The 18,278-nt window shown below is 38.3% G+C and overlaps 3 protein-coding genes across 3 annotated transcripts in view; 1 reads left to right on the top strand and 2 right to left on the bottom strand.

Moving 5' to 3' along the window:
- LOC144657544 (signal peptidase complex subunit 1-like) overlaps nucleotides 1–18,278 on the bottom strand; it is a 79,722-nt gene that overhangs the window by 31,491 nt on the left and 29,953 nt on the right. The window lies entirely within an intron of this gene.
- LOC144657422 (uncharacterized) lies at nucleotides 700–2,581 on the bottom strand. The gene is made up of 3 exons (XM_078517768.1): nucleotides 2,479–2,581; nucleotides 1,857–1,947; nucleotides 700–1,454 (listed from the first exon to the last, which is right to left on the bottom strand). Exons 2-3 carry the CDS (start codon nucleotides 1,933–1,935, stop codon nucleotides 928–930), a joined length of 606 nt encoding a protein of 201 aa, XP_078373894.1. The 5' UTR covers nucleotides 1,936–1,947; nucleotides 2,479–2,581; the 3' UTR covers nucleotides 700–927.
- Nucleotides 6,770–17,828, top strand: LOC144657489 (meprin A subunit beta-like). Its single transcript, XM_078517833.1, has 11 exons — nucleotides 6,770–6,859; nucleotides 7,604–7,780; nucleotides 8,663–8,786; nucleotides 9,221–9,312; nucleotides 10,527–10,610; nucleotides 11,478–11,696; nucleotides 13,168–13,218; nucleotides 14,615–14,755; nucleotides 15,418–15,677; nucleotides 17,234–17,348; nucleotides 17,675–17,828. Exons 1-10 carry the CDS (start codon nucleotides 6,787–6,789, stop codon nucleotides 17,324–17,326), a joined length of 1,314 nt encoding a protein of 437 aa, XP_078373959.1. The 5' UTR covers nucleotides 6,770–6,786; the 3' UTR covers nucleotides 17,327–17,348; nucleotides 17,675–17,828.

Genomic DNA, 18,278 nt, shown 5'->3' with positions numbered 1-18,278 from the left:
GTTATTTAAAAATTTAAGTTCCCTCAAGGTTATCCGCAGCAAGTAGGCAAGGTAAGGTTGACAATCTATGTTCATTTCTTTTTCGGGACAATGAACTGTAAAACAGCACTCGTAAATTTTTCAAAGACAACAAATTGCACTCGCCCTACGGGCTCGTGCAATTTTTGTTAGCCTTTGAAAAATTTACTCGTGCTCATTTATTTCAAATTGCACTCAAAATCATGTGATTACTGGTACTAAAACACGTGAAGCACCACTCGAGGTCCATCATTAACTTTATAGTTGAGCCGTACAATTTTAACCGTGAACTTTTTTTCTTTAAGTTGTAAAAAGGTGAAATATTCAATGAACTACAGGCTCCAAGCGCACAAAAACGACAGAATATGATGAGGGCATTTGTACAGCGGGCTTCTTCTTGTCGTCGGTTTTCTGGACTGACTAGCCTAAACTTCGGGGTTGCGGTGACTACAAAGAAATTACACGATTTATGCAGAGCCTCTTTTTCTTCCCAAAACACAGCCGCGGAAAAGTTAAAAGAAGCAAAGAAAAAAATTGCAGAACGTTAAAGTAAGAGCTTAACGCATACGTCAACTAAATTAAGAAAAGCGCGTGCATAATAAAAAGGCCGGGGAATTTTGTAACGTTTTCCTACATTAAAAAATCAACCGATCAACCACTCATGATCAATTACTGTGTCAATGTATACTTTATTCAATCACACCACACTTATTATGAAAATATCTGACAATGGGCGCCTGCACAAGTAACAGAAATATCAATGTTTTAATTAAATTCAAAAATTAGAGCAAAATATTGATAAAACAATTATTTTAAGCTTACTTTAAACTTACTATGACAAGCACAGTTTTATTAGTCATTTAAAATCTAAACAGCCCAATGTTTGCCTCTTTAGCATAGTTGTCACAATTAGCACCGTTGCCGTACTTGACCCGAACAACATTTGTAGAATCTTGCGTCGTACCCGCGGGTTCCACAGCATGCGGGACTGATTCCCAATCGACTGACAATGTTGCCACCACAGCACATTCGAAACCTGGCATCGTACCCGCGGGTTCCACAGCATGCGGGACTGATTCCCGATCGGCTGACAATGTTGCCACCACAGCACATTCGAAACCTGGCGTCGTACCCGCGGGCTCCACAGCATGCGGGACTGATACCTGATCGGCTGACAATGTTACCAGCACAGCACATTCGAAACCTGGCGTCGTACCCGCGGGTTCCACAGCATGCGGGACTGATTCCTGATCGGCTGACAATGTTGCCACCACAGCATATTCGAAACCTGGCGTCGTACCCGCGGGTTCCACAGCATGCAGGACTGATACCTGATCGGCTGACAATGTTGCCACTGCAACACATGGAGAACCGGGGGTTGTACGATTTTGAACCACATGTCGCACGACGAAGTCGGTAACTTGGCGCGTTGTTATCTGTAAATATTAAAAAAAAAAAACAGGTCTAAAAATGGATCATTGTCGAATAATTGTATTTGTACTTTAGCGTCAAACTTTTTAATCGCGATGTAAACTAAACGGGGAGTATCATCAACAACTATTTTATATGGCTGGGATGCTTGTTCATAGCAAAAAAAAACTCAAGCATGTTTTTAAGGGTGCGCGACAAGGTGCCAAGGTTGTTGTTATCATCGTCATCATCATCATCATCATCATCATTTGGGTTTCATGCTAAAGTAGCCGTAATTAAACTTTGACAGTGTTGAGCCATCTGGTTCTATCGATTTACTGGATTGAAACATACTTAGAGTTTTCTTATGAGAGGCTTTTGGCACATAACAAAACGTACAGCAAATTAGGAACTTCAAATTCCATTACCTTGTGCCAGTGAGCAGGTTACGGTGAGGGAAATTGCGACAAAGAGTCCCAAAATCTTCCAGACTGCCTTCAGTTCCATGTTGTAGATAATCTGAAATCATTGATTCAAAAATTAGACAACTTTGTTAGATTTAGAAACCTGCATAACAAGAATAAAGCTTTAATGTAAGGAAGTTTATTCGACTAACGTGAAATAGAGAACACACAAGTCTTACGTCACAAGAATGGCTAGCCTTCGCGATAGGTCGAAGATATAAAGTACACAATAAACTAAAATGTGACAGCAGAAATACAAGTTAGCTACACCGCGACCTCCTTCTTCTTGAAAGGACTCTCGGCAGTAAACAATACTGGATGTCTCGTGTTTCTTCGCTTTTATTTTGAGCAAAAAGAATTAGTATAAGTATGCTTTGTATTAAAATTGCTGAGAATTATCAGGAGGAGCTGTACAGAATTGGTCGCATCAGCGCTAGCGCGGTAGAGCATTTTGATGGCATTCAATTCATGTATATTTTTTATCTGAAAAAAAAGAAGTACATGTACACAGAACATGGCATTAAAAATAGGAAATTAAAGATAAGAAGCATCAACTGCAAACGCCGGCGAGTTCTACACTACTTACGTATTAATTCTCGTTTTTAAAAACCGAATGAGCTTCTTACTGAACAGCGTTCAATGTTATTCACCTGAAAGGTTATTCGTTAGTGAAGTTTTCCAACCTTTCGCTGATAATATTATATAACTCCTGAACGCGTGTGTTTTCACCTGAATAAATAAAAACGACAGAGCTTTCAGATCCAGCATGTAGTGATAAGTGTCAATTGTTCTCATGCTATCTCTTCTATAACAGTTTTTGTTTGAGGTTTGTTGTCAAAAACAAAGGTTTAGAAAAAAATTCATGGAAACATATGTAGAACGAAGTTTAGATTAACAGCAAAAAGGTTTTAAAAGAGATTCGAGATCTATTAATTTTGGTAGCTTTAAGCCCAAATTAAACCTGTATAATTGCTTTTAACCACGAGTGAATATCACGAAACTAGGCAGTCGAATTAAAAAAGCCTCCGTATATTTAAGATTGTATTGAACGTATTGCAAACAGAGCATAGAGTAAGAGGGTAGCAAAGAGGGGGTTGTGATCCCATTTCACGCACAAATTAACCAAATTCACGTTTTTAGTTATTTTCACCCGTCGCGGTCTATTTTTTTTATTTTGCCCTTTTCACGTGCCACGCATAAACCCTTTGCTACCCTTGTGTATGTCTCATTCTGGAAACAGAATACGACGAACGACATAACCCTGAGCTTTTTGGAAAATAGTTATCAATACACTTTTTGCTTAGTCTTTCTGCACAACAGCTGTGTCGCTTGATCATAGATGTTTCGCAAATAGATGGGTGATATGTTTGCAAAAATTGCCACATGAACTTTAACTGAGTCTTAATCTCTCTTTGTGGTATATACTTCTGTTTGTTTTATGAGATCTACATTTTATTCATTCTAAATTCTCGACAGTTTCTTAATTTTGTGCCTTTTGTGGGCACCTTTGTCATTAGATCATGGATGTGTTTTGCTATTCTGGGCGATTGATGTATTTCTTAGATAAACTTTCAGTTAAGTGACGATTGAGAATAAACGTATATTGAAAGTGCCAAATAGTTCATTACAAACCAAACGTTTCGGGCTTAGCCCTTCGTCAGTGGTAAATTTATCGTTAATAAAACGACCGTTAAAAACTTTAAGTGACCCTATATTGTGACAACGGGGTGAGATGCCCTTTTGGCTAAAAACTGAATGTGCTTCTACTCGACTGGGGAAGATAGCTCAAAGCAACCTCGCTTGCTGCGGGAGAGGAACTTGTCACGGGTTCCAAAGTACCGATGGATCTGCTACAACTGGAATCAGGAAACGAAAACTTCGATTTCTTCGTCTCGGCGGAAATCAATTTTACAGCAATAACAACGCTCATTTATACAACAAGTCCAAATTTTGGCTTATGCGCATGCACCAAAGTGAAATATTGCTCATTTTTACACAGAATCTTTATCAAAATGTTGCCGAAGTGTAAAAAAGTGCTTCTTTAGCAAAGTTGAGGTAAATTCAAGACCATAACACCAAAATTTCAGTTTAGCGGCTAAAAGAACGCGTTTTGGGGGGAAAATTTGGGAGTCAAAGGGTTAAACTAAAAACAAGATTGAATAGAGTCGGCTTATTTGAAATCGTAAACTAACAAAACTCATTCACGAACAAACACTAAAACAAAAAGATACATCTGTCGAATGTATATTCAACTTAGAAAGCTGCCTAAATTCGAATTGTTCTTGGTAATGGACAAAAAGAAAATCGAAATTAACTTCTCTTTATACTTTTTTAACTTTTCTTTATTTTTTTTCTTGAATACAACCCTAGTTTAAACAGCGACAACTACACGCGCGGTTATTTACTCGAACGCAAAAGCAATTCACCTAAAGTGTCCAAACTGCTGTTTGCTTACACAACTTATATTTGCATAGCCTCCGGCGAAGCAAATTTGATTACAGAAGTCCTATTCTTGAAACAACAATTCCCCAATAACACTGGAAAATTTGACCCATAGGTGACTCGATCGGATTTTTTAATGGCGATACCTTTCAACTTTGAGCAACTTGTATGCCACCGTAAACAAGGCAACTGAAAAACGATCAGCACAGCTGTACTAAAGAAAGATAAAAGTTTCGAAAATGATAAGTTTCGTCGAAATCGGAGTAACCATAGCAACATAATGACGTCACCATCCATTTGACTTGAGACCGAGTTTCTTGTAATAGAGGGATTATTTTGAGAAAAGGCTGCTAGAACTTGGATTTGACATAGTTTTCTCACGGTCTGCGCAATTTGAAGAATTTCTTAGAGAGCGTTTCGAGAAAATTGCTGATGAAGTTTTCAGATGCTAAAATACAAAAAAAACAAAGCAGTCTTAAAACATTATTGAGAAAACGTTCACAAGGCCCGATCAAGTAACATTTTGGCTTTAAGTGAATCTTGTACTATCTAATAACCTTGGGAGAAAATCTCAGAGAAATCCTTTCATTTAATTTCTTGAAACATCGGCTTGAATATGAAATAGTACGAAATGTTACTTCGCTCTTTTATCGAAAAAGGGACTTCTGTTACTAAAATGATCGCAAAATAAAAAGCGCTCAATAGAATTTTTTTAAACTTGGCACTTAAATAGTAGAATAAATATTTAATAAAATGGTCGATTTTCAAAATAATTGCAACATTCTAAGGCAGTTAATTTAAAGCCTTAACTCAGGTAAACATTGCGCTGTTTTTCACCCTACTTCGGAGAGCTGCCTCATTATACGTCTCTTATGTGTCGAGCCTTGTGTATTTTTACATTCCAGTAGATCAAAGAAATCCCTGATTTTGTTTGTCAGGGCCTGTTTATATGGAGAAGAGTTGTCCTTGGTAGGAGGGTTACCCTCCATACCGAGCCACCCCGGGCGAGAGAGTTTTTTATACGTTTCTTTATAAATAGCTGCGAACTGTTTATATGAGAAATTGCAAAGTTGGCTCGGGGAGCAGGGTGACCCTGGGTTGAGGGTCACTCGCTTTGAAGGTAGGGTGACCCCAACCTTTTTCTATATAAACAGTTTGGTTACTTTTTCCTCGCCTACAAGGGACAAATTGACACATACGGAACATGCGCAAATGCTGCAATCGGCCAAAACAACATTGCAGATAATTTGAAATCGAAGTCGGCGGTAATTTTGTCCAAAAATGGTCTTCGTCGATGTTTCAGCGTTCCTGATTTTAGAAAAGGCCGCCATAATAGATAGTTCAAAATAAATCTCGCCAGTCATTTGAACCGAGAGGGCCAAGTTTTGACTCGGTCAACAGGGACAACTTTCTCGTATAAGAGCTCGGCAAAAGGTGGCCCGGGGGAGAGGGTAACCTTCCTCCCAGGGACAACTCTCCTCTATATAAACAGACCCTGACAAACAAAATCAGGGGTTTCCGTCTTTGTTGAATTCGTGCGTGCCTCTTGGCAATGTTCATGGGAGAATGAGTATGATCGCACTTTATTTAAATACACTATCAGTGACTGCATAAATCACCAACGAATGTTTCATTGTGTCGATAATTTCAGTAACATCGAATCGTGGAATGCTCGAAAGTGCAATTTTAAAATTAGAGTCAATAACATTACGCATTTCAGTAGAGCTTAAAATTATGTTAAAGCTAGGTGAAACAATGCATTTTAAAGGGAATGAATCTCATATTGAAATTGGATTTTACACCCGGCCATCTGAACAAATCGTATTTGTGTATTGTTGTTCTATTCGTGTGAAAGTATATTCTTTGTTCACAGCATTGAAGAATTGTTAAATCTTTGAAAGGATCAATCGAATTCGCTTAACATAGAATTTGTTATCGTGAAAACGCTGTTCACTGTCACGAAATATTCAGATAATATTCGCACTATGGTAAATCATTTGTTTCAATTCGAGTTACTCGAAAATCTTTCCATATTTTCCAATATATTCGCTTTATATTAAAATAAATATTTACAAGGCTAAAAAAGTGATTAGAAACTTTAAAAGAAAAAAACCGAACTTAAATTAAGTGATCATCAGGGTACGATCCTTGTAATGACTTAATTTAGTCCAGCTTTTGATTATTTTCAACCAGATTTTTTAACTCTTGTAAATATTTTAATTTCTATTTTCGTTGAATACCTCGACTGTTTGCTTCACCTAAAAATCACAACGCAATCTTTAGAAAAATTACGGGAAACTGACACGACTTCATTGTTCTCTGTGTTTGGCCTCAGCTTTCTAAAGAAAAAAAGAACAAAAAAGATATTGACGGGCTATGTGAATATTTGCGCAGGTTTTGTATATGGGTTGGTTGCAAAACTGTGATTTTTCACACTTTGGACGCCAGTGAAATGGCTTACTTCGCGTTCTTTATTTTCGCGCTTTTTATGATTCCTCGTTCCACCTTTCAGTTCCCAGAGGAAGGTAAGACTCTGATTCATTTACTTCGTTATAAGAAGACCCTTTAAGAAGAGCAGTATAGGGAAGCCATTTTGTACAACTGATTTTTCTCTATATATTCCCGGGCTATGTGGAACGGGGAGGTCCCAATAAGATAAGCGATTACTTCCTACCACTGTGGCCAATAGGGTTTGATTCCAGCCAAGAGTCATGAAAGGGTGCGTTTTTGTTTGATGTGTTCGGCTTGTTGCACTGGGCACTAGAATATTCTCCTCCTTCCTCAAAAACGAATAATCCAAATTCCAGTTTGACTGTGGTATATGAACCACACCAAAACCAGCCAAGATCGGTACGGCTTTTCTCTAGTTTGCATGTTGTTCGGTTTGCTTCTAGATGGATATTTTTTCACAAGCTTGCTCTTTCCAAAAACCTTAATTTGTTATACGCGTACTCCAATTGCATCGAAGCGGTGCGAAAAAAAACACTCAACAGATTTGGGCGTGCCTCTGTGAAATGCTAATATATATATTCATTCAAAGGCTGTGCCATCCAACATGATAAACTCTAACTTTTTTCACTGAAAGACTTAATTTAACTACGAAGCGACTTCCACGTCCCTTTTTTGTAGGCTAGAAGTCTCAGTTAGTTTCCTTTTAGGTAACTGAAATGATCGATGGTGATGTTATCAACCAATGCTAAGGTACACAATTATAGCTACTTCTCTAGCTATTCATCAAAATTATAAAAATTCGTTTTTTTTTTTTCAAGGAAATGAAGAGGAAACACTTCATGAAGGTGACATCAAGCTGTCGCTTAATCAAGAACTGGCCCTTGAGTTGTTTGGAGATCCAACCGCTCCAGTGTTAGGCGCCAGAGGAATAACGAAAGACCAGAATTTACTGTGGGACAAACTCGTGGTTCCATACAACATATCACGTGAACTAGGTAAGCTGATGCCCTAGCCAGTCGCTGTCGATCTATGATTTGATTAACAGATAATGTATAGTTTTCTCGCTTCTATCACCAGTGTTTAAAATCTTTCACTTATATTCCTCTACCTTTCTTTTCTTCTTTTTCTTTTGTATCTCAAAGTACTAACTTGCCTTGGATGCTATTCAGCACTTTTTTTCGAAATTAATTTGTGCGGATTTGATTGTAGGCTAATAGTAGTGGATAAATTAAGCCTTATTTTGATGATTTTCCTTATTTTCGTTAATTTCTCTATCAATAGCTCGTTTATTTTTTGGGTAAAGCTAGATGTTGGCCTCAATGAAGCGATTCGCCAATCTGAGCTCTAGTTTGTAATACTGAAGTTGTCTTTGAAATGCTGCGTTTTCTTCGTGGTTATCGAAATAATAAAATCAAGAATTTTCATGATGTCTTTAAGATGTGCTTGAAACGGTGGATCAATTTAGTTTCTGCGCTCCCTCCCCTCCCCCCTCTTCCCTCTTTCGCTTTGGGCTGTTGGTTTGGGGGGGGTGGTGGCGTCGCCTGGAAACGGTTTATACGACACCTTTTGTTCTCTTATATAGAATAGTTTTTAATTAAGTGTCGTCAGAGCTAAACTGACTAAAGAAATCTTTCTTGCCAATCACTGCACAAAAGACATTATCCAATCAACCCTCAAAGCAAATTTTTAAATCCTGTTGTAGCCAGAGCAAAGCAAGCAAGCAAACGAAGTCTGGATCTTAAAAACCGAATACTGTATGATTAAACTTCAACCATAGAGGTTTTTCTTTTTGTCTTTGCTGTTGTTTTTAATTTTTGCTTGCTATGCTCTGGTAACACATTGCTGGCAACTGACTTGTGCTGTTATTGTTGTTTCAGATGAGAATCCCACAGCTAAAAGTGTTATCCTCAGTGCAATGGTGGAATGGGAACAAAGTTCTTGCTTGAAGTTTGTGAGACGAACAACCGAGAAAGACTATATCGAGTTTTTCAAAGGAGGAGGGTAACACACATGCTTCTTTTTAAACTAACAGAGCTGACATAACCACGTTAGGGTAACAGGAATTAGGGGCTGAGAGGTGGAGGGGGGGATGTAACTGAAGGTTGAAATTCTGCGCGAGGGGTAGAGTAAGGATTGAAGGAGGCCATAAGTGATCTACATTGTGTAGCATATACTAGTACACATACTATAGCTACAATGCTTTCAAATTGTAAACTGCTAGACCCCAAAAATTAAGTGCCTTGATTTTTCCGTATACACAGATGGTACTGCCAAATAGTGGCACGGCTTTCTAGCTTACTGACTATTAAAATGTGTTCCTTTTATTGCAAGAATAAAATAAAGATTAATCATACTACAATACAGTCCGGATTTTCGGTGTGAGACACTGTCGCACTTTCTTTTATAACTTCGTTTCCATGATTCCTCTTTCCCAGGTGCTGGTCATATGTTGGCCGTCAAGGAGGAATGCAGCAGATTTCACTGGCCAGTGGATGCTGGTATCAAGGAACTGTTGTCCACGAAATTGGTTTGTAGTTTGCACTTGAGTCTAGCGACTTGCGACGTTAAATCTCCTGTGCTGTCTCGAAAAAGTATTTCGGTGAAAACTAATCGACTATTTAAATGAGACAGGAAATCCCAAATAGGGTTTATTTCATAAGATTTATTTCAGTTTCTTAAACGTGGATTATGATAATCACAAGGATTTTTTGAACTCTTACTCGTGAATGTGATAAAAGACCTCATAGGTGAAGAGTAGCAACATATTATAAAAGAAAATGTATGTTTAAGAGATTACGTCATTTTGGTTTGTATTTTGCACTTGAGTCTAGCAACTTGCGACGTTTAATCTCCTGTGCTTTCCCGAAAAAGGAATTTCGGTGAAAACTAATCGACTGTTTAAATGAGGCAGGAAATCCCAAATAGGATCTATTTCATAAGATTTATTTCAGTTTCTTAAACGTGGATTATGATAATCACGAGGATTTTTTGAACTCATACTCGTGAATGTGGTAAGAGACCTCATAGGTGAAGAGTAGCAACATATTATAAAAGAAAATGTATGTTTAAGAGATTACGTCATTAATTTTTTGGTTTGTATTTTGCACTTGAGTCTAGCAACTTGCGACGTTTAATCTCCTGTGCTGTCCCGAAAAAAGGAATTTCGGTGAAAACTAATCGACTGTTTAAATGAGGCAGGAAATCCCTAATAGGATTTATTTCATAAGATTTATTTTAGTTTGTTAAACGTGCATTATGATAATCACAAGGATTTTTTGAACTCTTACTCGTGAATGTGATAAAAGACCTCATAGGTGAAGAGTAGCAACATATTATAAAGTTGGTCGTCATTGTTTGCCTCCGCCTGCTGGGGGCCTCCCGGACTCCTCGGGTGGCCTCGGGACGGTGTGGGGTCACGTCCCTCGACGCTCCGCGTGACTGGGTCCTGGGATTCTGGGCAGTTGATAAAGTTGAACTCTTACTCGTGAATGTGATAAAAGACCTCATAGGTGAAGAGTAGCAACATATTATTATAAAAAAGATGTAAGAGCAAGAGCAACCTCGTTGAGCAAGAGGACTGATTTCAAGGTAGGAAATGTTGCTATAGAAGTCGACATAAAATATATTTATAAAATGAAACGGTTTTAAAGCCGATCTGTTTTTGAAACCTAAATTTTCGGTGACTACTGTTCACCTTCACAAATTTGTTTGTTTATTTTGTATTGATACTGATCACTGCAGGGCACGCTATGGGATTCTGGCATGAACAGAGCCGTCCTGACAGAGATGAACACGTGACTATTATATGGGAGAATATACCAGAAAGTAAGAGTTACCTTTAATGAGTCAGCTAGTGTCCCTAAAGTGCCATCAACATGAGTTTTTCTCTACGAGCATTCACCATCTTTCCTTCCAACTTAGGTACTGTTCAAAATTGGAGGGGAAGGCGGAGTGGGGGGGGGGGGGAAGGGGGGGAGGTGGGGTGGACCTAACGGAAGCTTAGGTAGAGTAGTGCCGCTTAGGCCTTGATGCCCTTAAATCTGTTTTCTGGAAAAAGCCATTTATTTTGCTAGCGTACTTTTCGGGAGGGGTACACCCTGTAGTGGACTCTATATGCGGGAAGGCTCGACTCGAAAGGGTTGCCTTTTTTGAGCTGTAAATATATAAAAGGATATATTATTTCACGAGATGGAGTAAACGAAAGGTTAAGGAAACTCTCATTTAGGTAAAAGTCTTTTTATTTCATGGTGCATCCATTTTTTTGTCTTCCGCGACATTGCTTCCCAGGCTTCCGCTTCTCGCTTCTTGTTTTGCTCTTTTTTTTTACGTCTTCTTTCTTTTCTTTTTTTTTTTTTTTTTTTTTTTTTTCTTGTGGTTCTCTTTGGTTTGGTGATTTTCATCTCTTTTCTTTGTTTTTTTTACACGGGCCCCCGTGATCAGTCCTGCGACTGGGGGTCACCCTGTTAAAATATCGATATATATATATTATTATTAAGGGGTTTATCAAGTGAAAAGGTAAGAAAAGAGATGCAGAATCTTTTCGTTAGTATGCAGAAGGGTCCCCCCTGGATATATGTTCCGGTCTACAGGTATGACATCACTCCCTGGCATGTAATCTGGCTAGGCCGTAACAATCAGCCAATAATCAGAAGGGAGATTTGACAGTTTCTTTTAACCTATTTTTCTTTACAGAAAAGAAGCACAACTTTCGAAAGTACAACAGAACTCAGGTGGACTCCCTGGGGGTTCCTTATGACTACCTATCCGTCATGCACTACTCATCTACTGCGTTTGGCATCAATGGCTCAACCACCATAGTAGCCGTCGATTCGTCCGTTATTCAGCTTGGTCAGCGGATTGGCCTCAGTCCTTCGGACGTCAAGCAGGCAGACCTTTTATATGGCTGCAATGGTTAGTGGTAAAATGAAACTAGAAGGTGGTAAATTAACGCAAAGTTCTGCAATACGTTGTTATTCTTAGCCAAGAAGGTATGCAATTGTCTTGGCTGTCATGCGCTGCCTAGACGTTTTGTCCCATTATTCCCTGCAGGATGAGGCGGTGATTTTTCATGTGATGAGAGATTGAAGCGAAGATGTGAAATTGAAAATTTCGCGGAAAAAAAAAATAAAAAAAAAAAAAAAAAAAAAAAAAAAAAAAAAAAAAAAAAAAAAAAAAAAAAAATTTTTTTTAATTATTTTTTTTTCACAAATAAAAAAAAAAAAAAAAAAAAAAAAAAAAAAATTTTTTAAAAAAAAAAAAAAAAAAAAAAAAAAAAAAAAAAAAAAATTTATTTATAAACGGTTTTTCCATCAGTCAATTAAGTTACTGGACTATCTACCTATCTAACTAACTACAAAAATTTAAAACAACAAATTCAAAATAACAAAAGAAAAGTCTCTTTTCATGGAAGCCGTGTCTAAAATTTACTTAAAATTTAGATATTACTTTAAACTGTGCCGACTTAATTTAGATTTGAAATCGGCCAGTGAAGATGCTTGTCTTAGGTCTACAGGTAAGTGTTCCACAACTGAGCTCCGCTGTACGAAAAACTTTTCTTGAGATAATCAGTTCGAGGTTGTGGAAGAACTAATTTGTTTTCGTATTCCTTAAACGATAAGCATTAACATCGTCACGATACATGCACGAATCTTGATCTCAGATAATCAGGAGTCATACCATGTAATGTTTATACATTAGGATAGACTTCTGTTCCAATCTTTGATAATAGAGTCTTCGCCACCCCAGTGTCCGGAACAAATCATCTAATGAATTACTATCATAGCTCGCAGACATTAGGGTACGAGCTGCGCGGTTTAAAGCCTTTGCAGTTTTTCAGCAGGCCCTTGTTACAGCTTCCCCACACTCGTTGCAATAATCAAATTGTGGTTGAATAAGGCTATTATAAAATCTTTCTTCGCAAAAAATTGCGAAGAAAGCGAAGACCTGCATATCATAGAGAGGCTTCACAAGTCAATTCTGGTGATTCTACGTATGTGGCGTACGGAACTTTATTGTGTGACAATTCCAATTATTTGTTTTTAAATATTTTGCTAAAAAGAATTTCGAACATTTTTTTTTTCAATTTTTGGATTGGAAGACTTGGGAGCCGATCCTTTTCTGCGCACACAACATTTGATGTCTAGTGCTGTAAGCGATTAACAAGTCACTTACATTCTTAGGAGCTAAAACCGACGTTGAATCCCGGTTTTTGGAACATAAATCGACTACAGTAGTAGAAATAATTTTTACTAACTGTTAACTTCCAGACCTTTTGAAAGTTCAAATCAATTGAGACTTTCTACAAAGTTTTAGAACAGTACTCAAAAACTGACATTCTTTGTTTTCTTTTTTTTTTTTTTGTTTTCTTTTTTCTTTCTGAAAGGGAAAACCACAAGACCTGCAGTGATTCCCTCTCCCCAGCCACCCCCTACTGGTAAGTGGAGGAAAACATTTAGCTCTGCTATGAGAACCCCTTAGATGTACAAGAAGCGGCCGACTCGTCCCCAGTCGAATCTCTTGTGCAAAAATTGCCCAAAAGACGACTGGGAAAAAGTCAGCAAGGAGCGGAGTGGATGGCAAATTGGCGAATTCAGATTGAAAAATGGCTCCATTTAAGCACTTTTGTGATGGAAGTGAAAAATGCAGCTGCTTATTAGAGGGATGCCTCGAACCATGGCGCCCATACTGGTTTCCGTAGCATTAAGCGGCTAGGAGTATTGCTTCTTCCCCCTGGATGGGATGCTATGGATGGGATGGATAGAATGCAGTCACAGGGTACCCTCGGCTGCTTTATTAGACTCCATCAAAAAGCTTCTAAAAAATGAAAAAGAACTATTCTGAAATTATGTTATTATTTTTATAGGCAATACATTCTCTTATTTCCGCAATAACGATTTTTTAGTAGGGGATGAAGCTAAATCTTCAGCTATAGCACGTTCTTTTTATATTCTTAAATCTTTCTCGGCCTCAACGTTCTTGCAAAAAAGAAGACGGGCAGTGTCACCAGATTTAATGCTACTTGAAACGCCAGTGAAGGTGTTGATATGCATTGGAAATTCACTAATGAGGGCCTCCCAGGGGTATTGGGGAACAAGGGAACATTGGCAAAATATCGAAGGGAGCAAAGGCGCCTGCCATTTGCCAATTTTTTGGGAATGCAAGGGAACAAAATTCCAAAATAACAACTACGAAAATATTTCGAAAATGTGTGGGAACATGAGAACATAAGCGCAATATTGGAAGGGAACAAGGGAACAAGGACCCCCCTACCCACCAGAGAGAGCCCTCACTTAAAGTGGCCTGTATTGTATTAGTCATGAGAATTGTTAAAGAGTGGTAGGAAAGGCTGGCTGGTAGGAAAGAAGTGGCCAAAAGAGTAAAAAAAGATAGGACCAACGTTTTCAAGTTTAAACAAGTCGAAAACGTTCGGTTTCTTTTTAAATTTTATAACTTTTTAGCCTTGTAAATAATATTTTTAACAGTATACTTGGAAGAAAATTTCTTTAAAACTATTGATCACGGTTTACTCACATCTTGGAGAATGAATTTGTGCCTTAAATTTTCTTTTGTTGTTCGAAGGATATTTTTTTTTATCAGTGAGTGCACCCTCATACTTCTACCATAATTTTACACAAAAACAAAACTAAGAAGACTCCTCGTGACACGGTCCCTTTAAGCTTTAATACATGCATTTGTAAGTGCCGATGGCAACTGTGGCTGTGGCTGTGAATACAGTAAGTACTCACTGCCGCAAGAACATAAACTAAAAGCTTGTCATCTAAAGTAAGCTGATGTGTCAAGTCATATATTCTTCTCTTTCTCTCTGGCAGGTCCTGATGACTGTACATTTGAAAACGGTACATGTGGATTTACCAATGTTGATGGCGACGATTTTGATTGGACGATTCGAATGGGAAAGACTCCAAGTGGGAGAACTGGACCCGAGACCGATCACACAACTCTTCGCTTTGGTGAGTTCATGCAAAGGATGCTTACTCATAACCAGTATAAACCCCATATGAAAAGTTGTCTGGTAGCAGATAATGTGTAAAATTTCGTTCAGTATTAAAGGTCCCAATAGGGTTAACCGTTAGCCGTAAGTCGTTTTAGCCGTTAAAAATGTAGTTTAAAATCATATTACTTTTAAAAAAAGAGAGCAATTTCAAAATTTTCGGTGAATAAACTTCAAACCAGAAGTCAAAGGGCCCGGGTTCGAGGCCTGGCCGGGGCGCTGCGTTGTGTTCTTGGGCAAGACACTTTACTCTCACAGTGCCTCTCTCCACCCAGGTGTACAAATGAGTACCGGCGAATTTACTGCTGGGGGGTAACCCTGCGATCATGGACTAGCATCCCATCCAGGGGGGAGTAGCAATACTCCTAGTCGCTTAATGCTACGGAAACCGGGATAAGCTTCGGCTGTATGAGCCTCATGGCTCGGACACAGACTTTACCTTTTTTTTACCAGAAGTCAACTAGATGACTCGCAAAGTTCCTTAATACTGATTACAAAGATACTTTTCACGCATCTTTACCTTTTGTTTTTCTGTCAGCAATTTCGACTTCTTAAATAATACTTACTTAAATAATATCAGCGCTGAATGTAGCATAATTTGTCCATTGCCATTTTTGGCAGGATTTTTCATGTACATTGAAACCTCAAAGCCCCGCCAGCCCGGTGATGTAGCAATTCTACAAAGCAAGCCCTTCCTACCATCTGGGGAGCGGTGTTTACAGTTCTATTATCACATGTACGGTGATCACATTGGTACGCTGAGAGTGTTATACTCATCTGATGGTATAGATACACAGATCTGGGAGAGGAAACAGGAGCAGGGAAATCAGTGGCTTTTGGCGCGGGCAAACCTTCCTTCTAATGGAAATTCCCCATATACGGTATGTTATTGGTTTCATTAGCGATGAGCACCAAATTCAGTCAATGAAATAGATATTTTTCCCTATCTACGACAACATTTTAACCCTATTTTATTCCTATCTGCGACACTATTTTAACCCTGTTTTTTCCTATTTATTACGACATTTTAACCCTGTTTTTTTTATCTACGACACTGTTTTAACCCTATTTTATTCCTATCTACGACAACATTTTAACCCTATTTTATTCCTATCTACGACACTATTTTAACCGTATTTTATTCCTATCTACGACACTATTTGTACCCTATTTTATTCCTATCTACGACACTATTTTAACCGTATTTTATTCCTATATACGACACTATTTTCACCCTGTTTTATTCCTATCTACGACCCTCTTATAACCCTATTTTACCCCTTTATATGACAGCAGTTTTTTATTCCTACCATTTTATTGGTATTCTACTTCACTTTTTAATTCTATTTCACTCTTGTCTAAGGCTCTAGTTTTTCCCTATTTTATTTCCTACCATTTATTGCCATTTACACGGTTATTTTATTGTTATAATTTCTTCACTCTTGTATACGTAATTATTTTCACCCTATACTTTGCCTGTGTATGCCGATAAAAAAAGGAAAAGCTAATATTTTGCGAGCGGTAGTTATTAGAGAAAATTAATTGAAAGCCGGACTGATTGCATTTCAAAACGTTTTAGTTCCTTTCGTTTAATAAGCAGGTTGCTCTTATAGTAAAATAACGAAGAGGCATTTCAGTTTAATAATATCAGGCCCGTAGGAAGGGGGGTGCGATGGGTGCGTCCGCATCCCCCCCCCCCCCCCACGAGCCTTGGAAGTCCGCACATTGTGAAAAAAAAATATTAAAATAAATAAATAAAGGGAATGGTATTTCTGTACTTCGACTATTTACATTCAATATTGTCCTTTGGGTTGAAGGTCCACCAATTGTAGATTCGTGTGGTATATTTTGGACCAAATTGTGTGATTTTAGGTTAATTTCAGCGATACATTCTACCTAATGTCCTTCATAATCGAACCGTTCGAAGATCCCCCAGGCGTACCAAAAAGAGAGGATACTGGGTATTTGTTGGGCTCGGAAGCACCTAAGAATGTCGGAGCTTGCTACAGTGCTAAAAGATCAACAAACCGACTCTGGTTGATTTATGTAATTACCATTTGACAATGAAATGTAAAAACCTATCTTTTTCCTGTCTTCCTACTATGTACTGCCGTCATTGTTAGCTAAATAAATTGTAAATTACGTTTTCTAGGTTCTGTTTCGAAAAATATGATTTGAGTTTAAAAATGAACTAGAATTAGTCGTTGTTATCTTCACTTTTACCTGCTTTTTTTTCTAACAAACGGTCTTCAAAACGTACGAAATACTGTCTCAGATAACCTATGTTTTCAAAATTTCCTGGGGCAGGATGCCCCCAGACACCCCTACCATATCGCGCCTGCGGCGCTCACGATTTCGCGCCAGAGGCGCTCAGACGCACCCCCATGCAAAATCCTGGTTACGGGCCTGAATTTAAGCGTTCTTTGTTTCTTTGCAGATCAAATTTGTTGGCATTCGAGGAGACAGCTATCAAGGAGATATTGCCATTGATGACATATTCTTCACCGATGGAAAGTGTCGTGGTGCATAGCATCGCAATACCACACAGACTCGTACGTTGTTTAAATTTGAATATTTTTAGTCTATCAGTCAGTCCGTCAGTGGTCCCTGTCTGTCTGTCTGCCTGTCATAAAAATCCTGACTCGAAAATCCTAACTCGCGAAAATCCAACTCGAAAATCCAACTCGAAATCCTAACTCGAAAATCCAACGCGAAATCCTAACTCGAAAATCTAACTCGAAAATCCAACTCGAAATCCAACCCGAAAATCCAACTCGAAAATCCAACTCGAAATCCTAACTCGGGATTTAGTCTGTCTCTTTTCAGTTTAGTTGAAATGTCTACATTACCCCCTTAATTTTATGTTTTCGTTTTTCAGATTGGAAACAAATGCGGTTACGATGAAGCACAACATGCACAAGTGCTTGGTCTAAAACGCCACAAAATTCATTTTGATCGAATTTGATCAGCATGTAGTTATATTAGCTAACGAGTTATAATTAAAAAATGAAATATTGATGTAAAAGGAATAATTGTGTGTTGTGGTGATTTTATTCTTATTTGGGTTCTTTTACGGTTCAAGGGTCTTGCAAGAGTGATAAAACTAAGAAATTTCCTTGCTTGCCCAAAATCGCGGAATTCCTCTCAAGGGGTCATGAATGGTTCATCAAAATTTTGCAGTGCTCGCAAAATTAGGCTTCTGCTCGGAATTTTTTCCAGTCACAACTTAAACATCCCTTCTAAATACAGATAATTTGTAACGCGAAATTCCTTCGCATAATAAACATATAGCCCATCCTCGTACCCAGGGTCTTCGTTCCCTTTGACTAGCGGTCAGCGCAGAAGGGACGAAGACTCGAGGTACGAGAATGACATATAGCCCCTCCCTCCTCCAGCTGCGCGGGCTACTGGCCAGGTGAATAATAATCAAAAACATAAGCACTAGATGATTTTATTTGTAGTTCAGTGCTTAAACAAGTCAC

The sequence above is a fragment of the Oculina patagonica genome, chromosome 6, assembly GCF_052425735.1.
Source record: "Oculina patagonica isolate OP01 chromosome 6, crgOcupat, whole genome shotgun sequence".
NCBI classification, from domain to species: Eukaryota; Metazoa; Cnidaria; class Anthozoa; order Scleractinia; family Oculinidae; genus Oculina; species Oculina patagonica.
This window is presented reverse-complemented; position numbering and strand designations above follow the sequence as displayed.